The 23,302-nt window shown below is 40.6% G+C and overlaps 1 protein-coding gene across 2 annotated transcripts in view; it reads right to left on the reverse strand.

The window, feature by feature from the left end:
* The window catches only part of lmbr1 (limb development membrane protein 1), a 167,728-nt gene that overhangs the window by 53,002 nt on the left and 91,424 nt on the right, over positions 1–23,302 (reverse strand). Inside the window, exons 9-11 of one of the 2 annotated variants that reach the window (XM_052016196.1) lie at positions 18,354–18,426; positions 4,350–4,436; positions 1,577–1,653 (exon numbers count right to left, since the gene is read on the reverse strand). In XM_052016196.1, coding sequence (XP_051872156.1) covers positions 1,577–1,653; positions 4,350–4,436; positions 18,354–18,426 — 237 coding nt within the window. The remainder of the gene's footprint in view (positions 1–1,576; positions 1,654–4,349; positions 4,437–18,353; positions 18,427–23,302) is intronic. The other variant, XM_052016197.1, reaches the window with a different exon arrangement.

Genomic DNA, 23,302 nt, shown 5'->3' on the forward strand with positions numbered 1-23,302 from the left:
GAGCAAGCACAAGAAGCCAAATGTCTCCCCTGATCTTCCATTTTTTATGTTTTCTTTTCATTTTAAATCCACAGCTCTGTATCAAATAAACCTCCCCAACCCTAACTTTCTGCTCTGACCCAGGAATGCAAAAGTTGATTGCAGTAGCTTTGAGGCCATCCATCTTGGGTCACATAACTCAGTATAGACTGATCGATCCTAAACTAAACGTTCAGCTACTCACTAGATAAATTCAGCCATAAAAAGGGATATTTAGTTATGAATTTTTAAGAAAAAAATGTTTAAAGAATTTAATCGTACCATCAAAAATGATCAGTATATTTTGATTTGGCTGCTTGTCTATCCTTTCTCATCTAGTGAGCCACACGGGATGAGAAAGGATAGACAAGTAACCAAATCAAAAAAGGTTAATATCACTGCAATTTAGTCACTCTTAGGTATAGGAACTCTGGTCATAATTTCTCATTCAACTTGCCATCATTCCATCCAAACCTCCTCCAATCTCCCATTAAAACACCACTTTTTAAAGCTGAAAAGTTACAATCAATCTGTGTAAATAATGCACCATATGGACCATTTGCTTCATTCCAAGTGAAAATGATTTATTTTTCATTTCCTTTGGAGTAGATGAGATTTAGAGTTGGTAATGTGTTTATGTCCAACCTTATGACAGTGGATGGATAAGTTAACAAAACTGTTAATAAAGCAAATGAGACCTTGGGCTTTATAGAGTACACATATGCCAGGAGGTTGCATTAAACCTATATTACACAATAATTCTGGGCATTGCACATCAGGAAGGATGTCAAGGCTCTACTTGGAGAAGGTACACAAGAGATTTACCAGATTGGTTCCAGAGATAAGAGATTAGAGTTGTGTGGAAAGACTGAAACTGGAGTTGTTTATGTTAGAGAAGAGGTTGAGAAGAGATTTAATAGCAAGACAACATCATGAAAGGTTTAAATAAAACAGATAAAGAAAAACTATTTCCAGTTACTTGCGGGTCAACTAGCAAAAGACAATATTAGAGAAAGCTTGAAAATCAAAGAAAAAATTGACATGCTGGACTGAAATAAAAAAAAATGAAGTGCTGCTCTGATGCAGGGTCATCAACCTGAAATGTGAACTTTGTTTCCCTTCCTACAGATTCTGCCTGACCTGCTGAATGTTTTCAGCATTTTCTCTTTTAATTAGGAAAAACTTTTTATGCAATACAAATTATTAGCATTTTGAATCAAATTAACTCATGATACTACAGAAGGAAAATTGGATAAATTCTTGCTCTGAAGGATATAGTAAAAAAAAAGTAATTTCATTGTTGCAAAAGAGCCAGTACAGACTCAATGAAACCTGTGCAATTGATCAAGCACATCCACATTTGAAAATGTTATTTTAAAATAAAACAGAAAATGCTGGAATTACTCTGCAAATCAGGCAGCATCTGTAGAAAGACAAAGTGTCGACGTTTCAAATGGAAGCCTTTTCATCAGAACCGATTTTGACTTTCATTTGCTTTTGGAAATAAGAGAATAATGTAAAAGTTCCAACTGGAATAATGAACAACCTAACAGCTTACCGTTCCAGATAGTAGTATCAGCATGACAACAGGATAAACCAAATTCCTCTCCCACGCAGAAGCTTTCTTGCGACGCTCTTACAAGAAACAGATACAAGATTAGATAACAATACCATTGTAATGTGGTGCCACAGTTTTAAACCAAATTTAGGTATACAAAATTGTTTAAAGAAAATAAAATGCCACAGAACAAGCCATTTCCCTTGCCTAATATGGGATAGAGACATGCCACTTCTTCCCTCATTTTATGCCTTGCAAAGTAGACTTCTTCAGCATGCCATTCATAGTTACTTATCCTCTCCACTTGGAAAACTATAAATGAGTAAATGGACATCCACACAAATTGCCATCAACAGATCTGTGTTCAACTGCATTGAATCTTAAAATTAGGTAACAGAGATGGTTGATGAGGGAAAGGTTGATGAAAAGGCATCTCAGGAGGCTTGCAATGAAGTACATATAGACGAGCTAGCAAAATTGAAGTCCATGTGATCAAAGTGGTGTCAGCAGCATAGTTAAAAAAGCAGAGAGCAGTAGTGAAAGCTTGCTTTACAGAATGGAGTGGGTAACGTGGCTATATTTCCCATGGATCAGTGTTGGGACCACAGGACATACATTAATAGCCTAGACTTGGGCACTTGGGGCACAACTTAAAAAGTTTGCAAGTGATACAAAAACTAAACATGGCAATAAACAGTGAAAGCATCGTAGCAGGTTCCAGAAAGAGAAACTGGTGGAATAGGTAGACAGGTGGCAGATGAAATCTGAAACAGAAGTGTGAAGTGATTCATTTTAGGAGAGGTTGGTGCAGTTTTAACAGGAAGAATTTGTGGATATCTGTAAAATCCTTTAAAAGGTGATAGGACTGGTTCAAAAGGCACTTAAAAAAAACTAAGTATCCTATATCCCCTTTTAAAGCCATAGAGTATAAAGGAAAGTTATAATCTTGTGGCAAAAGACTTTAATGAGGAGTCACAAGGTGAAAACTTTGTTAATGTGTTATAGATGCATGCTGAAGGGTGGGTGGAGCATGCTGCAGCCAGAATTAAGTGATTCCACAACCAAACCTTCATATCAAAGCCCTGGAGCCATACATTCAGATCAAGTGGTAGACAATGAAATTGACAGATGAAGGAAACACGTGAATGAATGCCGCCATTCTCAACCATGATGGAGCTCACCAGCATGAGTACAAAAGACTAGCATATGAACTCATTTTCAGTGCCAAGTGGAAGATCACCTCAGCTTCCTCCCAAAGACCTCACCCACCCCCCACAAACATATAAGACAGTCATCTGCCAATTCAATTCACAGGATAAAAAATGGATGATTAACAACCAAGGTCCTGAGCCCCAATGACTGTAGTGTTGTATATTTCTATTCCAAAACTAGCCATAGCTCCAGCATCCACCAACAAAATTGCAGTTACCTTCTGTCCAAAAAAAAAAACAGGACAACTGCAATCCAGCCAATTATCATCCCATCTATTCACAATTATGAGGAAAAAGGTGTAAGAAGTCAAAGGCAAAATCAGTCACAACTTACTCAGCAAAGGCTTGCTCCCTGAAGCTCACCTTGGGTCTGTCAGGATCACTCTGCACCAATTTGGATAGTAACCTTGGTCCAGAGATCACGCGAGATTCATTGACCTTGACATCAAGCCACCATTGATGGAGCAAAAGGAGCGTGTAGTAAAAGTAAATTATAGGGACCTTGGTGCATGTCCAAAGATCCCTGAGGTGGTTTCACAGGTAGATAGAATGTTGAAGGAGGCATACAGGATGGCTGCCTTCATTAGTTGAGGCAGACTACAAAAGCAGGAAGGTCTTGGTAAAACTTAATTAAACTTAGTTAGGCCACAGCTGGAATACTGTGCGCTGTTCTGGTCACCATGTTGTAGGAAAACATGATTGCTTTGGAGACAGTGCAGAGGAGATTCACCAGTATGTTACCTGGGATGGAGTGTTTCAGTTACGAGGAAAAACTGGATCGGCTTGATACATTTTCCTTGGATCAGGAGGGGCAGAGTGGGGACCCGATAGATGTATGCAAAAAATATGAGCACCACAGATAGGGTCGATAGAAAGAAACCATGGCAGAAGTACCCAAGACCCGGGTTTATAAGTTTAACTGAGGAGTAAGAGATTTGGAGGGAATCCGAGGAAGAATTTATTCACTCAGAGGGCAAGAAGGTGGTGGAGGTAGGTACTCCTACAACATTTAAGCATCTGGATGAGCACTTGAATCACAACGGGAAAAGTAGGTTACAATCCAAGTCCTGGTAAATGGAGACACAAGAGGCTGCAGATGCTGAAATCTGGAGCAACACATCACACACTGGAGGAACTCAGCAGGTCAGACAGCATCTATAGAGGGGAATGGAGAGTCGACATTTCGGGTCAAGACCAGATGAAGGGAGCAGTTTGCATAGTCTCCTGTGACCATGTCTATTTCCTCCCACATCGCCAAGATGCAAAGACCGGTAGGTTAACCAGCCACCTAAAGTTAGCCCTGAAGGTGAGTGGTAGAATCTAGGGAGCGTTGATGGGAAGGTGGAGAGAATAAAATGGGAATCATGTAAATGGGTGCTTGGTAGTCAGCACAGACTCTGTGGGACAGAGAGCCTCTTTCCATGCTGTAAAGATGAGACTCTAAAACATCCCAACTTTCTAGACCCAGTTTATCCTCTTCTTCTATTTTGATTTTTATATTTTGCTATTCTCTCCTTCATCGCTACTATTCTGTAATAAGAGTAAAATAATGTGAAATATACCAAGGTTTGACTTCTTGCTTCTTACACCATCCAGTTCCAGTTCAAGATCCTCAGAATTATATTTTAAGTAGGACGTCATATAAGCACCTGAGAAAAGAAAAAACTTTTTTTTTAATCAATTCCTAGTAAGTTTCACTTTATTTAAGGAATGCACAACGCCCGTACAATTCTGGCATCTGAAAAATGTAGTTTCACATATTCAGCCCTCTTTTCATTTATTACTAACATTTAGAATGATATTTAACAGTCTGCAGGAAGAAGGGTCCTGACCCGAAACGTTGGCTGCCTGCTTTTCTCCACGGATGCTGCTCGACCTGTTGAGTTCCTCCAGTATCATTGTGTTCCCATTAAGTTAATTATCTATAGGTTACCTATGTTGAGGGCTTGCTCATCTGAATCACCTTGAAATCCAACTGTCCTTTAAAGGCAGGATTTCTTACGACACACCAAGCCAGATCAGTAAATGATATGCTTATTTGTAATAACATTTCACACTTTCCCCATAACATCTTACACTTTTCCCATAACATCGTACTGTATTTAAGCTCCCGAGACCTGGGACATCCAAACGTGTCTACTTTTTTTGGGGACATTATGAGAAAGAGTTGCTTTTAAACTGGCTGCAAGCACTTCTAACACCCACTTGACAATAGCCTTCTTGTACAGTGGCATTTCCCAAGTGGAAGAATTCAAATCTTCATACTGAAGTTTTGAATATTGGATCCTCCACAGTGGATCATAAACGAAAACTTGCAGAATGTGATCTTCTGTTTTTTTTAAGCAATAGGAGATGGTAAGACGATACTTATACGAAGAGCTTGCTGAAACCCATGCTTGCCTGGTCATAATTATGTCAATGTGCAACTCTTTAACTATAGGAAAAAATACATTTTCCTATTAACCTTTCTATTCCCAAACCGTCACCATCCAGGTGGCTTAGATGGGCAAGTTATAAAATAAAATTGCAAGGGTAAATAAACACCTAAACCACAAAGTTTTCATTCAATGGCCCGGAGATGATTGCTATTACCATACTGAAAGATATGAATGTGCACAGAGACCACGGTAGAAACATTTGTGGACATTACATAAAATTCCTAAAGGGGTTATGCACAGCACCACAGTTCTTACTTGGCTTCTGAAAAGTAAAGACTTTTTCCTGTGGCATTTACAGAGCAACTAAATTAATGCATGTGAACTTTTATAGAGAAGTAAAACCACCAGAGGTAGAGCCAAACAAAAAAAATTCTGACAAGAGGAATACGAGAAGGGGAGGACAGATAAAGAGGACCAAGTGGTTAGAAAACAAGGTCTTCTTCTAGGGTTATATCAGCCCAAGAGAGTATCAAATATATTAGAGACTGCAGCCTTTTGAAATACAAATTAATTTTGCCTCCTTGCACATTCTTGATGTTAGGCTATAAGTCGTCTTAGGAGGCTTCTTACTCAAAATATTCCCTTTCTCAATGGTAACACACCATTTGACAACTCATACAATCTAAAGCCAGGAGTGCCCATTCCATAAATGTACACTCACTTTACCATTGCTATCAACATAAAATGCTACTGCTTAAAATTTAGCTGTAGACACTGAAAAACTATGCACCACCTGAATTTATGATTGGGCACACATAATGCACTGAATTCATCAATCTACCTTGACAAAACTATGTTGTATGATTCACTCCAAAATGCTACAGTGCAACGTAAATTGTTTAAAGATAACAGTGCATTTGAAGCCTCAGCTGAAGTGACCAATAGAATTGCACTAGAATCAATAACCAAGGTAGAACACCATTAATTAGTATGCAAGAAATACAGTGTAATGTAATCTTAGCTCTCGTGTGCCTCAGATGTAGATACTCTGCAACTTCTTATGTTTTGAAATTGCAAGCACAAGGTAGGCAGCAGGAGAACTAGAGTGCTTAAATGTGACAACTCACCACCACCTTCTCAAAAGCAATTAGGAATGGGCAATAAACGCTGGCTTTGCCAGTGATGCCAAGATGCATAAAACTATATGGTTCCTCCAAATCCGTTTGGCCAAGTTCAAATCAAAGCAATTTGCCAGATGACCCAATACACTAAATTGCCAACATTTTGCAATCACAATAGAACCAGTCACTCTAAAGGGTGCTTCATACTGGCATCAGATACCATAATTGACTGAATGAACTAATGATATATTATTACTACTACTATTGTTACTACAGAAAATAAACCATTTTTAATATTCATCAGTACAATACTCTCATATTCATAAGTACAAAGGATAAATTACAACAACCTTACTCTTGTCACAGACTACACATTTTACAGATCGCAAAATAGTATACCAACATTTCACATATATGAATTTTAAAAGATGTACATCTTTAAAATAAAATAATGCACATTTCTGACTGGAGGAGGGGTTAGTGGTAAGCATACTGGAACTTGATATTCTACTAGATGATTAATAGTTACTTGCCCAGTATCAACCACCACACAATCCTCTACAATGACCAGAACTGCACGTAATACTCTAAGCGTGCCCTAACCAATGTTATATACAACTGTAACATGACATCCCACTCTTGTACTCATTGCCTCAGCCGATTAAGGCAAGCATGCTATATACCTTAATACCAAATCCTTTGATTTCCACCAATATCCAAACATCTATCAATCTTTCTTGAATACACTCAGTGACTGAGCCTCTTGATAAAGAATTCTAAAGATTCACAAACCTCTGAATAAAAGAAGCCTCTTCTCATCTGTCCTAAATCACCAACACCTTGAGACTGTGACCCCTGGGTCTAGACAACCCAGGCAGGGGAACCTGCATCTAGCCTATTAAACCCTCTACAAATTTAGTATGCTTCAATGAGGTTTCCTTTCATTTTTCGAAAATGTAGAGGCCCAGAATACTGTCTTTCATCATAAGAACCCCATCACAATAATCAACCTGATAAACCTTCATTGCACTCCCTCTATCATAACTCTCAACTTCCTTGGGTGAGGAGACCACACTTGCTTCCTCTATCTGCATTCAGCGATTAATATACAAAGCCAGTGAGGTCTCTGTGAACACCAGCATCTTTTAATCTCTCAGCATTTCAAACGCATTATTCCTTTTTCGATTTTCCCTGATATTTCTCCACAATATTCTATCTACCATGTCCTTGAGCATACATGGACCAAGATACTTCACTGAAGCCTCCATGCATGCAACTTTTCCTTAAAGAGCACCAAGCCCCTCTCAATTATCACCCTTGTACTTGCTGACTAAAGCTTCTGTCAGTTCTTCAATACTTTCATTTTTAGATTTTCTATCTCGTTTTTAAATTCCTATATGGCTTCTCCCTCACCATGTCTCTAACCACCACCAGCTCAACAATCCTCAAGAATGCTACATTCTTCCAATTCTGACAACTTAAAAATTCTTGATTTTTAGTTAAACCAGTCAATCAGGGTGCTAAATTATTGAATTACCAATAGTTACTTCTTTCTTCCCAAGACATTCCTGAAAACCACCTCTGAGCAAACATTTACTCATATCTGTCCATACAAGGTCCACTTGCCTTTGGCTCAGTGTCAATTTTGACTGATGACATTCTGAAGCATCTTGGGATGTTCTCCCATATTAAAGATGCTACATAATTATAATCTATTATCATTGACCTACTTTAGAGCTTCACAATTAACCCAGTAACATTAAATTCCAATATAACTGTATAAAATTATTGTATACTAATCATTTTCTATTAAACTTAAAAGGAAGAAATGCCAGCGGCTCTACTTCATTAGGAACTTGAAGAGATTTGGTATGTCACCAAAGACTCTTGCAAATTTCTACAGATGTACGATGGAGAGCAATCTGACTGGTTGCATCACCTCCTGGTATGGAGGCTTCAATGCGCAGGATCAAGAGAGGCTGCAGAGGGTTGTAGACTCAGCCAGCTCCATCACAGGCACAACCTTCCCCACCATTGAGGGCATCTTCAAGAGGTGATGCTCAAGGTGGCGGCATCCATCATTAAGGATGCTCACATACCCTCTTCACATTACTTCTATCAGGGAGGCAGTACAGGAGCCTGAAGACCCACACACATTTTAGGAACAGTTTCTTCCCCTCCTCCATCAAGTTTCTGAATGGTCCATGAACACTACCTCATTATTCCTCTTTCACGCTATATTTTGTAACTTACAGTAATTTTTATGTCTTGCCCTGTACTGCTGCTGCAAAACAACACCGTACGTCAGTGATAATAAACCTGATTCTGCAAGACTCAAGGAACTCTCATTTGTTTTCCCTAAAATAGTGAGACTGCTCAAAACAACCCTAAAGTAACCAAAATCATAGAGGCACAATGAACTCTTTTCATTTTACAGTAAGCCTCCAAAGTCCATAAGGCTATTTAAAAACAGAGTTCGCAGAACACTTGCTTCAAGGACTAAAAATAATTTCAATCTATGCTAAAATTCACAACTTCTCAACTTCATAAGTTTAACCGTATCCTACCAAAGTTAACTATTTTGAACAAACAAAAAAAAATCAGCAATCAGTAATGTAGTTAGCCAACAAATTTAGCAAATTTACTTGTTTGGGCTTGTTCAGATATTTAATGTGGGTTCACAAATGAACCAACTATACAGTTCATTTAAAATCACTTAACAGTTTAATTTTGTTATCTTCCTAGCTCTGAGACAGAGATTCAGTTGCTCAAAGAAAAGGATCCAAGTGGCTTGATTGCTAACACCCCCAGGCAACTGGGAGAGCGACACCAATTAGTTCACTCCTAACACTGTAAGTGGCATCAAATACAACAACCTTTCATCTTCATTGAATAGGTAATGAAAATTAAATGTCTTTGATCAAGTAAGCATTTCTGAGCCCACCACACCCTGTGCCTCTTGAACTTGGAGAACTAATAGCTATAGGCAGGGGGGCGAACTGCTCTTATAATTAGAGATGTCTATCATACAGGATAAATCATTTAATTGTTCAACCTATTGAACATACATTGAAATTATCAAAAATGGTCTTTGAGAATATGTCAAGTTATCAAACTAAATGGAAGAACAAGTCACCAGAGCTTATTACATCTTGACAAGTAGAAGTTTAAGTTCCTGTTTTAAGTTTCAAGTAGGAAAAGGATCATCTCATTGCACAATTCAGTGTCACAGGATGCACTGCACATCTCTCTAGTTAATACATTCATCTGCTCTTGTGGGCCAGTACCACTCTTCAGATACACGCGATTCACTAAAGCTCTTCAGGGAAGGAAACTACTGTCCTTATCCATGTATGATTTCAATGCAGTTGACTCTTAAGTGCCCCGAGAAATAATCTAAATATACCAAGCCACTCCTTCCAAGGAGTGAGGCAATTGGGGATAAGGAATACATGCTGGCTTTGCCAAGGATACCCATGACCAGCTTGAACACAATTCTGGAAACAATGGCTTTTCACTCTGGTTATATTCCTCATTCCATTTTGCTTCTATTCACAATCTAGATTCCTTTGCCCTCTCTGACTTAAGTCCCACATGTGCACGAATGTCATTATGCACTGAAATCAAAATGTCTGTTCTCTAAGATAATGAAATTAAAGGCAACCATTATGAATAGGTCAGTTTTTATTGCCTCAAATCATAGGAGCTTCGCCTTGATACACCAATATAACGGTACACATTTTCACGTTCAATCACCATCAACATTAAGCCAGTGCCCATTAATTTGATGTAGAATAGACCCATATTCAAACCAAGTTGACCAAAATCACATCTTCCCCTTCAATTCAACTCTTACATTGACATATTTCAAGGTTAACCATAGTCAAAAGCCAAACTTCTGACTACTATAGCAACCCCCATACTCAAACTGTTCTGATGAAATAAAACACTTCAATGAAAATATACCATAAATTTTTGGGGAAAAAACTCATCAATTGAAACAATCATACAATGCCAACTTAAAAGCCTGGAGTTCCCAATACATTTGGATTGATTTAAATAATTATATTGAAATTGTGCACGCAATTGTCGGAGCAGGCAGTGGAGTGAGAGGGAGCAGAGTGTTTCAGCTTTGGCTCAAGGGGCTTAGGAGCTAAAGGGGTGAGGCAGGTGAGTAGCTGGTAAGTAAAAGGTAAGGTTTACCTGTTATCTGTTAGAAATATTTAAGTAGGAAAAAACTAGGTAGGGAAAAAAAAAGAATTAGTTCAGATGCAGGACATGGTGGTGTGCTGCAGCTGCTTGATGTGGGAGATTGTGGACCTTGCTGCTGTCCACGATGACCACGTCTGCAGTAAGTGCTTGAGGCTGGAGGAACTTCGACTCAAAATCGATGAGCTGGAGTTGCAGCTTCAAACGCTGCGCAGCATCAGGGAGGGAGAGAGTTATGTAGATACTGTACATCAGGAGACAGTCACCCCCCTTAGAGAAGGTACTTCTGGAGTCCAGCAAGTAGATAGAAGGGTGATTGTCAGGGGAGAGAAAAGGAAAAAGAAAACAAACAGGCAGATAGTGCAGAGCACCCCGGAGGCTGATCCCCTCAATAACAGGTTTTCCGCTTTGGAAGCTGTTGGGGGTGGGGGGTGTGGGGGGTGTGGGAATAACCTGCAGGGGCCTAGCAGCAGTAGCCAGGTCTCTGGCACTGGGACCGGTCCTGCTGCTCAGAAGGGAAGGGAGGAGAAGAGGAAGGCAGTAGTGATAGGGGACTTGATAGTCAGGGAAACAGATAGGAGGTTCTGTGGCAGTGAGCATGAATCCCAGATGGTATGTTGCATCCCAGGTGCCAGGGTCCGGGATGTCTCTGATCGGGTCCACAGGATTCTTGAGTAGGAAGGAGAACAGCCAGAAGTCGTGGTACAAGTTGGTACCAACGACATAGGTAGGAAGAGGGATGAAGTCCTGAAAAGTGAGTTTAGGAAGCTAGGCAGAAGGCTGAAGATCAGGACCTCAAGGGTAGCAATCTCGGGATTGCTGCCAGTGCCACGTGATAGTGAAGGTAAGAATAGGAGGAGATGGCAAATAAATGTGTGACTGAGAAGTTGGTGCAGGAGGGAAGGTTTTAGATTTTTGGATCACTGGAATCTCTTCAGGGGAAGGTGGGACCTGTACAGAGAGGACAGATTACACCTGAACCTGAGGGGGGCCAATATCCTTGCAGGCAGGTTTGCCAGGGTGGTTCGGGAGGGTTTAAACTAGTTTGAAGGGGGATGGGAACCGGAGGAGTAGGTCAGAGGAAGAAGGGGATGGGGAAAAGTCAGATCTAACAGGTAGGGTGGCTTTGAGGAAGGAGAAGCAGAGTACAGGCTATAAAAGTAGTAAGGCGGATGGGCTAAAGTGCATTTACTTAAATGCAAGCAGCATCAGGAATAAGGGAGATGAACTGAGAGCTTGGATAAGTACATGGGACTACATTATTGCAGCTATCACAGAGGCATGGCTGACATCAGGGCAGGAATGGATATTGAATATTCCTGGTTTTCAGTGTTTTAAAAGGGATAGGGAGGGGGGGAAGAAGAGGAGAAGGGGTGGCAATACAGGTCAGGGACACTATTACAGCTGCAGAAAGGGTGGATAATGTAGAAGGATCCTCTCTAGAGTCAGTATGGGTGGAAGTTAGGAACAAGAAAGGAGCAGTTACTCTACTGGGAGTATTCCATAGGCCCCCCCGGTAGCATCAGAGATACTGAGGAGCAGATTGGGAGGCAGATTTTAGAAAGATGCATAAACAACAGGATTGTTATAGTGGGAGACTTCAACTTCCGAAATATTGATTGGCACCTGCTTAGTGCCAAAGGTTTAGACGGGGCAGAGTTTGTTAAGTGTGTCCAGGACGGATTCCTGTCACAGTATGTTGACAGGCCGGCTAGAGGAAATGCCATATTAGATCTAGTTTTAGGTAATGAACCAGGTCAGGTGATAGATCTATCGGTGGGTGAGCATTTGGGGGACAGCGACCACTGCTCCATAACCTTTAGAATTGTCATGGACAGGGATAGGAGCAAAGAGGACGGGAAGATATTTAATTGGGGAAAAGCGAATTATGAGGCTATAAAGGCGAGAACTTGAGAGTGTAAATTGGGGTGACATTTTTGAAGGGAAATGTACTATGGAGATGTGGTCGATGTTCAGGGATCTCTTGCAGGATGTTAGGGATAAATTTGTCCCGGTGAGGCAGAGAAGGAATAGTAGGGTGAAGGAACCATGGGTGACCAGAGAGGTGGAAAAACTAGTTAGGAAGAAGGCAGCAGCATACATAAGGTGTAAGCAGCAAGGATCAGACAGGGCTCGTGAGGAATATAGAGTAGCAAGGAAGGAGCTTAAGGGCTGAGGAGAGCAAGAAGGGGACATGAAAAGGCTTTGGCGAGTAGGGTTAAGGAGAATCCCAAGGCTTTTTACTCATACAAGAAGAGCAGAAGGATGGCTAGGGTAAAGGTAGGTCCGATTAAAGACAAAGGTGGGAAGCTGTGGAAGTGGGTGAGGTTCTCAATGAATACTTCTCTTCAGTATTCACCAAGGAGAGGGGTCTTGATGACACTGAGGACAGTGTTGGTAAGGGTAATGTTCTAGAGAATGTAGATATCAAGAGAGGATGTGTTGGAGTTGTTAGAAAATATTGGGACAGATAAGTCCCCATGGCCTGATGGAATATTCCCCAGGCTGCTTCGTGAGGCGAGGGAAGAGATTGCTGAACCGTTGGCTAGGATCTTTGAGTCCTCGTTGTCCACGGGGATGGTACCGGAAGCGAAAGTTGTTCCCTTATTCAAAAAAGGTAGTAGGGAAAGTCCAGGGAATTACAGACCAGTGAGCCTTACGTCTGTGGTGGGTAGGCTGCTAGAAAGGATTCTAAGGGATAGGATCTATGATCATTTAGAGAATCATGGACTGATTAGCGACAGCCAGCATGGATTTGTGAAGGGAAGATCTTGCCTCACTAGCCTGATAGGGTTCTTTGAGGAGGTGACCAGGAAGATTGATGAGGGTAGTGCAGTAGATGTGGTCTACGTGGATTTTAGTAAGGCGTTTGACAAGGTTCCGCATGGTAGGCTTCTTCAGAAGGTTAGAGGCCAAGGGATCCAGGGAGGCTTGGCCGTGTGGATTCAGAATTGGCTTGCCTGTAGAAAGCAGAGGGTTGTGGTGGAGGGAGTGCATTCGGATTGGAGGGCTGTGACTAGTGGTGTCCCACAAGGATCAGTTCTGGGACCTCTACTTTTTGTGATATTTATTAATGACAGATGAGGGGGTGGAAGGGTGGATTAGCAAGTTTGCAGATGACACAAAGATCGGTGGTGTTGTGGATAGTGTGGAGGGCTGTCGAAGCTTACAGAGCGATATTGATAGGATGCAGAGCTGAGCTGACAAGTGGCAGATGGAGTTCAATCCGGAGAAGTATGAGGTGGTACACTTTGGAAGGACAAACTCCAAGATGGAATACAAGGTAAATGGCAGGATTCTGGGCAGTGTGGAGGAGCAGAGGGATCTGGGGGTTCATATCCACAGATCACTGAAAGTTGCTACACAGGTGGATAGGGTAGTTAAGAAAGCTTATGGGATGTTAGCTTTCATAAATTGTGGGATCACGTTTAAGAGCCACAAGGTAATAATGCAGCTCTACAAAACTCTGGTTAGACCACATTTGGAGTACTGTGTCCAGTTCTGGTCACCTCATTATGGGAGAGATGTGGAGGTGTTGGAAAGGGTGCAGAGGAGATTTACCAGGATGCTGCCTGGATTAGAGTGTATGGATTATGAGGAGAGAACAAAGGAGCTAGGGCTTTACTCATTGGAGAGGAGGAGGATGAGGGAAGACATAATAGAGGTATACAAAATATGAAGAGGAATAGATAGAGTAGACAGCCAGTGCTTCTTTCCCAGGGCACCAATGCTCAATACAAGAGGACATGGCTTTAAGGTAATGGGTGGGAAGTTCAAGGGAGATATCAGAGGGAGGTTTTTCACCCAGAGAGTGGTTGGTGCATGGAATGCACTGCCTGGTGTGGTGGTGGAGGCAGATACGTTGGTCAAGTTCAAGAGATTGTTAGATAAGCACATGGAGGAATTTAAGATAGAGGGATATGTGGGAGGAAGGGGTTAGATAGTCTTAGGAGTGGTTTGAAGGTCGGCATAACATGGTGGGCCGAAGGGCCTGTATTGTTCTATGGTTCTAAATATATAATTTTAATTATAAACTCTGGTTGCAACACCATAGAAAGAACATGATTTGGGATACAAGGTTTGGAGGGGACCTGAGCAAGTTTTTTTCCCCCCCAAAAAGAGTGGTTGCAATCCAGATTGCAAGACACTGCCTGAGAGGGAAGATACTCTCACAACATTTAAGATCTAGATAAGCAATTGAATTGCCAAGACACGGAAGGCTATAGACCAAGTGCCGGTAAATGGGATTAGTACAGCTGGTACTTGGCTGGCATGGACAGGATGGGTCATTTCTGTGGTATATGCCCATGTCTAAAATTTCTGTTCCTCTTTGAGACCTTCATTCCTCACAAGAATACCAATATATTTCATACACAACATATGGCACTCATACCATTAATGAAAACTAACAAAAACCAGATAAGGAATTCATAAGAAACTTCTTTACTCAGATAGTAGTGAGAATGTGCAACTCAGCACCATGGAGTGGTTCAGGTAAACAATATACATATATTTCAGGGGAATCTAAGTAAATGAGGGGATAAGAAGAAGAGCATGTAAACACCAATGGAGTTTAGAAGATCAAGGGTGAGGGAAGAGGCAAGTTAAACACTAAACATTAGCATGAACTAGTTGGACCAAATGGCACATTCTTCTACTACATATTCCATGAGTGTGGTGAGAAAGACCTCAATAGGCGAAATTTATGCTCAGACAAACTAAGAAATGTTGGAAGTAGAGTTTAAAAAAATAGAAATATTGCCACAATTGATATATTATTCACTTTGATAAGAACATGGTGCATTACTTTTTGCCTCCTCACATACACAAATATTTTATTGTGGAAAAGATTTTAAAATGATCCAAACATTGACCAAAGACATCAAATATCCACTGATAAGTTAAAAGTTTTTCTTATATTTTCAAACCATGAAAATCAGATGATCTTCATTTGTTCAATAAGCTCTAAGTTTTTAATCTGAAGATAGACCATGTTTAATTACCATCATTCGTTAGATCTTTGCTGCTGTTTTGCTTTATATAGTAAACAATCACTTTGCATCAATACACCAGTTACTTGCATGACTTCATAATACAGTAACTTGGCTTTAACCCAGTGGCTGTAATATACAAGTATAATGGAAAGTTCAACAAGCCTGCTTAAAAGCATCACAATGACTTTTCATACATCTTTTCGTGGAGGACGTGCACAACTCATGAAGCCACCCACGGTTAAACATTTATCAGTGCATCTTTTTATAACAAGCACAAAAATAAGTTATCAGCAGAAAGTTCACATACTATCAATTTTGTATACACAGTCCAAAAAGGTTTGCTGCAAAACAATCTACATTTCACTTTTTCTTTGAAGTAGCAAGTCATCTAATTTACAATTTTACTTAGGAATCAAACACTGGAATCAAACTAGAGAGCACAGATTTAAGGTGAGAGGTGAAAGATTTAAAAAGGACTTGAGGGGCAACTTCTTCACACAGCAGGTGGTGTGTATATGGAATGAACTGCCAGAGAAAGTGGTTAAGGCAGGTTCAATAATGACATTTAAAAAGACACTTGGACAGATTTAGAAGGTTATCGGCCAAATGGGACTAGCTGGATGGGCATCTTAGTCAGCATGGACCAGTTGGGCTGAAGGGCCTTGTTTCCGTGCTGTATTACTCAGACACTGCTTTCTATGGTAGGACCTCGAGGCCATATCAGCAAGGAAACACACATTTCAGCTTAGCGAGTCCACACCGACCATCAAGAACCCATTTTTACACTTATCCTATCCTAACCCAATTTATTCTCCCCACATTCCCATCAACTCCACCCCCCACACCCCACACCCCATCCTACCAACCTGCACCTGCACGTCTTTGTGGCGAGGGAGGAAACTGAAGCACTGAGTCATAGACAGAACGTGCAAGTTGGTAACCTGCAGTTCCCACACTGGCTTCATTAGTCACCTCATAACACAAGACCAGAGCCAAAGCCATTCATTGTCAATCCCAAGAGACTGCCCAAGGAGGAGGAGAATAGAGCACCACCACTGTAATCTTCATAAGTTACTGTAATATAAGAAATTCATTAATCAAATCAAATCAGAAAAAGCAAGACACCATACTACTCATCTCTACCAAATTAGAGTACCACGCTCAAATCAGGTAAAACCCACCAGTTGTCTTTCTGGTTCCAAAGGAAAAAAAACTTGTAGATTCATAGCTGGACATTTCCCTCTAACAATACATTTGTCGTTATCATCCAAAATGTACAAAATGCTTCAATAGACCACAGTTTCTATTTGTAGTTCAAGTATTTTCAATGTAACAGTTCAAAATTTTTCACTGAAAGTAAATAACTTGGACAAAGTCATCGTAAATTGCTAAATTTATTAATGACACAAAGATAGGTCAGAAAGCAAGTTGTGAAAATGTAAAGAAAACACAAAACAGTATGCAGTAAAACTCCCATAAGTCAGCATCCTTGGGACTTCATTATTGCCACGTTAGCAGATTTTCTGGACTATTGGATGTTACTCCTACTAATATCCAAACACACTTTAAATTTCACTTTATTTAAAAAAAACACGTTACACAGTAGGATAATACATTTTCCTGCGAACCCAGTCAGGGAGAGGGAAATATATAAGTACTCTATACCTCATCTCCAGCCACAAACTTACCCATGTTTCTGATCTGTGAGGTTCCAGACCCCAAGCCCAGCTTCACGTTATACAATCTGCCCCAGACACACTCCAAACACACATAAGGGCTCACCTTCTGGACTAATGAGTGAGCTAGATGCTGGATGAGCAAGATTTCTAAACAACTGGATGCTGGATTACCGAAATTTTTCTGTAGACAGTTTAAGTGAACCAAACATCTGGCAGTAGGAAAATATGAAATTGTCCATTTTGGTAACAAAATAAAAGAAGCATTTTATTGAAATGGTGAGCTCTGAGACACAAAGAGATCTAGCTGTTCTCGTGCATGATTCACGAAAGGTTGACATACAGATACAGCAAGTAATTATGAAAGCTAACAGAATGTTATTGTTTATTGCTAGGAGCTATACAGGGCATTTGTGAGACCACATCTGGAGTACTATGTACAATACTGGTTTCCTTACTTAAGGAGGGATATATGCGCATTGGAAGTAGTTCAGAAAAAGTTTACTTGACCAGTACCTGGAATGGGCAGGTTGGAAATGTTGGACAAGCTAGACTTGTATCTGCTGGAGTTTAGCAGAATGAGAGGGGATTTGATTGAAACATGTATGATCCAAGAGGTTTTGTCAGGGTGAATATGGAGAGGATGTTTCCCTTGCGAGAATTTAGAACTCGATGCAGATAGATTTCTTGATAAGCATGGGGTGAAGAGTTACAGCAGATAGACGGGAAGGTGAATCTTGAATTTATTTAATGATGAAGCAGATACAAGGAGCTGAGTGGCCAACTTCTGATTCATAGATTTGTAATTAAGCCTATTCAGACGATGAACAAACAAGCCAAAAATATATTTTTCTCTCTCCCTTGGTTCTCATAGTGCTCATAAATAGCATCAATAGGAGGTTGATATAGGCCTTCTTAAAATCTCGAGAGAACCAAGAGCTAAAAGTTAATTTAGTTTTCAATTAATAAAGGCAGTGATAGAAATTGATTGGACATTCTGTTCCTTTTCTTCTGGAATTGCAACCATTAATCCCATTATAAAGCCTAGTGTTTCTAATATAAATCAGACTACTTCTGAAAACTGAGCGCTTCATCCAGTTTATCATTTCAGTAAATTATCTGTTCTCAGTGCAACTTCTCAGTTTGCTGCCAAAATGCAAAAAAAAATTACCAGTATGGGCTGCATACCATTTAATCTCCTTATAAGTGCTTCCTCCTGAAGCCCAATGCAATAGATTTGCTCATCCAGGTCCTCTAAAATCTGAAATTATAAACAGATAAATTAAATAAAACAGTTTCTGACCACAGCTTTATTTGAAATAACCCAGAAAATTAGATGAATTGTTGTATCATTGATTCAGTAGAACAAGATATTTAAAAATTGGTGGCTGTGCCACAAAAAAATTAACTGGAATGGTCGACTATAGATCTTGCAACCTTTGTTTATGATCAATGGGACTATAATATTCCAGTTAACATTCTTTCTTTTCTTAAAGTGTTTTGACATCCTCCAGTGCTTCAATAGTTTTGTTTCTAAAGTTCTTAAGAAAATTCTAGTTACTATTTTGGTCATTGCCCTACCAAATCTCTTTGGTATTGTTATTTAACCTTAATTATTTTATGATAAGAGACACCTGATCACAAAAGTATCAAAGTGACATTTTCATTTATTTAACGTGTACAGTTCTGAGCAAGAGGCCAAAAGTGAGAGAAGTGAAACTCCAGTACAAACATGAGCACATGCAGACTGACACTACTACTCAGGCTCTTGGAATCAAGGATGGCTTACTTCCACTCCTGTTATGTGGGACTGAGATGGCCAATGTGGGATCCAGAGACTCTTCCACAGATGGAGCATGAGGGTTTGAAGGGGCATGAGGGATTTGATGGGGCAGGATGGTGTGCGAGGCAGTGTGCTCCTTCTGCTGTTCATGAAGGGTTCTGTGTGCTCCCAATGCATGTGCTCCAGGTTCTTACTATCATTCCAAATTCTCCTTCTCCACTTTGAGTGGTCATGTGCCAAAGATTTTCAGTCAGTTGCATTTCTTCAAGGAGTTTTTGAGCACATTCTCTAATCTTTCCTCCATCCACCTGCTAATCTCTTCCCATGACAGCAGGGAATAGAGTGCCCTTTCTGGGAGTTTGATGACAGGAATGCAAACTATATGACCTGCCCAATTCAGTCAACTGAATGTAACTAGGGATCGAATGCTGGGAGTGTTACATTGGGAGTGGACGTTGGCAACGTTTCACTTATTCTTCTAATCAGTTTGGAGGATTTTGCAGAGAGACACCGTTGGCAGTATTTTTCCCATCTCAATTCTTACATTTGCTCCATGATGGCACGTAAGCCATGATCCTAACCAACTGGTCTACAACACAGCCAATTTCCATGAACACCAGTACCAAACAAGGCTGTGTTATTGCCCCAACGCTTCTCTCAATCTTTCTTGCTGTACGTTGGACCTCTCCTCCAACGAACCTCCTTCAGAACTGATCTTCAGAACTAAATGAGAAAGTACTCAACCTATGGCAGCTCTTCTACAGAACCAAGGTCACACAGACCACAGTAGTTGAGCTGATGTACACAAACGATGCTTGTATTTGCATGCACTCAGATTCTGAGCTCCAAGCCATCCTCCACACATGCACGCTCCACACAAACATAAGATGCGCTCCAAACTCAACACCTCCAAGACCAAGGTCCTCTACAAACCTGCCCCCACTATACCACCCTTGAAGAACACCAAGGGGGATGTCTCCAAGGCCTGATGGGATCTAACCCAGGTTATTGAGAGAGGCAAGAGGAGATTGCTGGTGCCTTGAAAGAGATCTTTGCATCCACAGAAAAGGTCCCAAAGAACTGGAGAATAGTCAATGGTTGTTCCTCCTTTTAAGAATGGCTGTAAGGCACACTGGGATCCATGGAGACTTGGTAAATTGGATTCAAAATTATTTTAGCCACAGAAGACAAAGGATAAGATACAAGATAGCAGTGGAGGGCTGCAATTCTGTCTGAAGGTCTGTGACCTGCGGTGTCCTGCAAGGATCAATGCTTTTAATCCACTAGCACAACCTTTGGTCTATTGAGGAAAAGGTGTTTTTTTTTTAAAAAAGATCAAGATCTCACACCTGGCAGAAAACTCACTGTCTCCCAGGCAGCAGAATTTACCAGTGCTCCCATGTTTCTGAGACCTGGACCATCCACAGCAAGGCACTGATACTACAGTGCAATACAGACAGAGTGCATCAATGTGGGAGATGCTAGAATTCTGATCAGATATTAAACCCTGCCTGCTTGTTCACCTGGAACAAAACATCTCTCGGCTATAGCTGAAGATGATCAGGCAGATTTTCTGGTATATGATTAATATTGCTCCCTCAACCTCCTCTGATGATGAATATCCAGATCAACTAGCAATTATTTCAGGTCTGTGCACAAATGGACTGCTGCTTTAGATCTACCAACAACAATAATAACTGCAAAAATGATCTATTGGTTGTGAAGTATATTGGGATACAAGGATGTCTTAAGTCTTGATAAATGTAGTTTTTTTTAAAAACCTTTAATGTTACTATCTAGTAACTAACATCTCTGAAAGCCCGAGTTAATATCTATCAAGTATATCTGTCATGTCCACATTTTCAAGTACAAGATTACAACCTTCATCTATGTGACCACATTCTCTCTTGCGCTTTTTATTTAGTTGCCTTAGCTTGTAATCTTCATGTTCACCTGCTGTCTTCTTTTGCAAGCCTTTCTGATCTATATTTTGGCATACTTTCCAGAATATGCAACACTTTCCTATTATGTTGCAGGCATGTTTTTTTCCAGCAATGCCTCTGTACTCTAAGCATCCTCCAAAGAGATAAGTTGATTGCTTTTGGCGCACTAACTTGTGTAGAAGTTTTTTTTCTTAAAAAAAATCATAAGCGACTTTCCAGTTAATTGAAAAGAAGAAAAATTGGGTAGTCTGTCAAGCATAGCACAGCAGCAGAAAGCAAGCGCAAACTCTTTGGTGAATTTTTAAAAGAAAATTAAATATTTAATTATTGATTTATCAATTGCATTGCTTGTTAATTGACAGCTAAAGTAGAAGAAACTTAAGTAGAACAATTTAGATATGCTGAAATTATTGCAATATTAAATTCCCCAGTCCTTGTAAAGTTATAAGCAAAATGCATAACATCTCCTCTGTGTTTTCGGAAACATTTTACTTTACATTAAGCAAATATTATCTGCAACGTTATTTTTAAACTGGACAATTGTTTTCTCTATTCAAAGGGTCAAGCCAATGAAACACTAATTTACAAACTCAAACTTTAAACACATCAATAGAATTGTTGTAAAAAGAGAATAAAAATTGGGGGATGATTATGAGTATCTTTAGCTGAACTATCCAGTGCAAGACTGTTATCCTCTGGCTCTGCATTCTTTCAATATTCCTCATTTTGAAACAACTCAGCAATTTCTTTTCAAATGATCTTGTACCATTGGCATCAACTTTACAAAATATACTACCTCCAGAACAATACATCAGCTATAAAGCAACTCGTCAGAAACCAGGCAATCATAGAACAGTTTCGGAACAGTGGTTTTCACATTGTTGAAGAGTCATTGGCAACATCTCATCTATTTCCCACATCTCTGCTCTCATCCAGTTTCCTCCTGGACAGAACAAGGATAGAGTTCCACCTTCCACGTCATCAGCTTTCACACTCACTGGATCATTCTTCATAATTTCCGACAGTTTCAACAAGATTCCACCAAGAGACATCTGCCCGTCCCCTCTCAGCATTTCATAGGTACTATTACTTTAGTGGTCCTCTGATCTGCTCTTCTGTCCCAAACAACTACAACTTTCTTATGGCAATTCCCCATGCGACCGCAGAGAGTACAACATCTGTCCTTTCACCTCTTCCCTTCTCAACATCCAGGGACACAAACAGTCCTTCCTGGTGAAGCAGCTATTCACTTGCACTTTTTCCAATCTAGTGTACTGTATTCGATGTTCACAATGTGGCCTCCTCTCCAACAGTTGAACCAAATGCAGGATGGCTAACCACTTTGCTGTGTACCTGCATTCTCTTTCAGTCCAAAGCTCCCTGGTCCACGTCACTCTAATTCTCCATGCCACTCCCAATTTGGCACATCTGTCTGCGGCCTCTGGCCTTAATGATGCCCCATCAAGCTGGATGGACACATCCTCATCTTCAGTCATTGGTATTGGTTTATTATTGTCACTTGTACCAAGGTACAGTGAAAAACTTGTCTTACAAACAGATCGTACAAGTCAATTCATTACACAGTGCAGTTACATTGAGTTAGTACAAAGTGCATTGATGTAGTACAGGTAAAAACAGTAACAGTACAGAGTAAAGTGTCCCAGCTACAGAGAAAGTGCAGTGCAATAAGGTGCAAGGTCACAACAAGGTAGATCATGAGGTCATAGTCCGTCTCATCATATAAGGGAACCGAGTGTTCAATAGTCTTATCACAGTGGGGTAGAAGCTGTCCTCAAGTCTGGTAGCATGTGCCCTCAGGCTCCTGTATCTTCTACCCGATGGAAGAGAAGAGAAGAGAGAATGACCCAGATGGGTGGGGTCTTTCATTATGCTGGCTGCTACACCAAGACAACGAGAGGTAAAGACAGAGTCCAAGGAGGGGAGGTTGGTGTCCGTGATGCACTGGGCTGTGTCCACAACTCTCTGCAGCTTTTTGCAGTCTTGGGCAGAGCAGTTGCCGTACCAAGCCGTGATACATCCAGATAGAATGCTTTCTATGGTGCATCAGTAAAAGTTGGTGAGAGTCAAAGGGGACAAACCAAATTTCTTTAGCCTCATGAGGAAGCAGAGGCACTGGTGAGCTTTTCTTGGCCGTGGCATCTACGTGATTTGACCAGGACAGGTTGTTGGTGATGTTCACACCCAGGAACTTGAAGCTGTCAACCCTCTCGAACTCAGCACCATTGATGTAGACAGGTGCATGTACACCGCCCCCGTTCCTGAAGTCAATGACTAGCTCTTTAGTTTTGTTGACATTGAGGGAAAGGTTGTTGTCATGACATCATTCCACTAAGCTCTCTATCTCCTTCCTGTACTCCGACTCATCGCTGTTTGAGATACGGCCTACAACG

The sequence above is a fragment of the Pristis pectinata genome, chromosome 5 (genome assembly GCF_009764475.1).
Source record: "Pristis pectinata isolate sPriPec2 chromosome 5, sPriPec2.1.pri, whole genome shotgun sequence".
In the NCBI taxonomy this organism is placed as follows: domain Eukaryota; kingdom Metazoa; phylum Chordata; class Chondrichthyes; order Rhinopristiformes; family Pristidae; genus Pristis; species Pristis pectinata.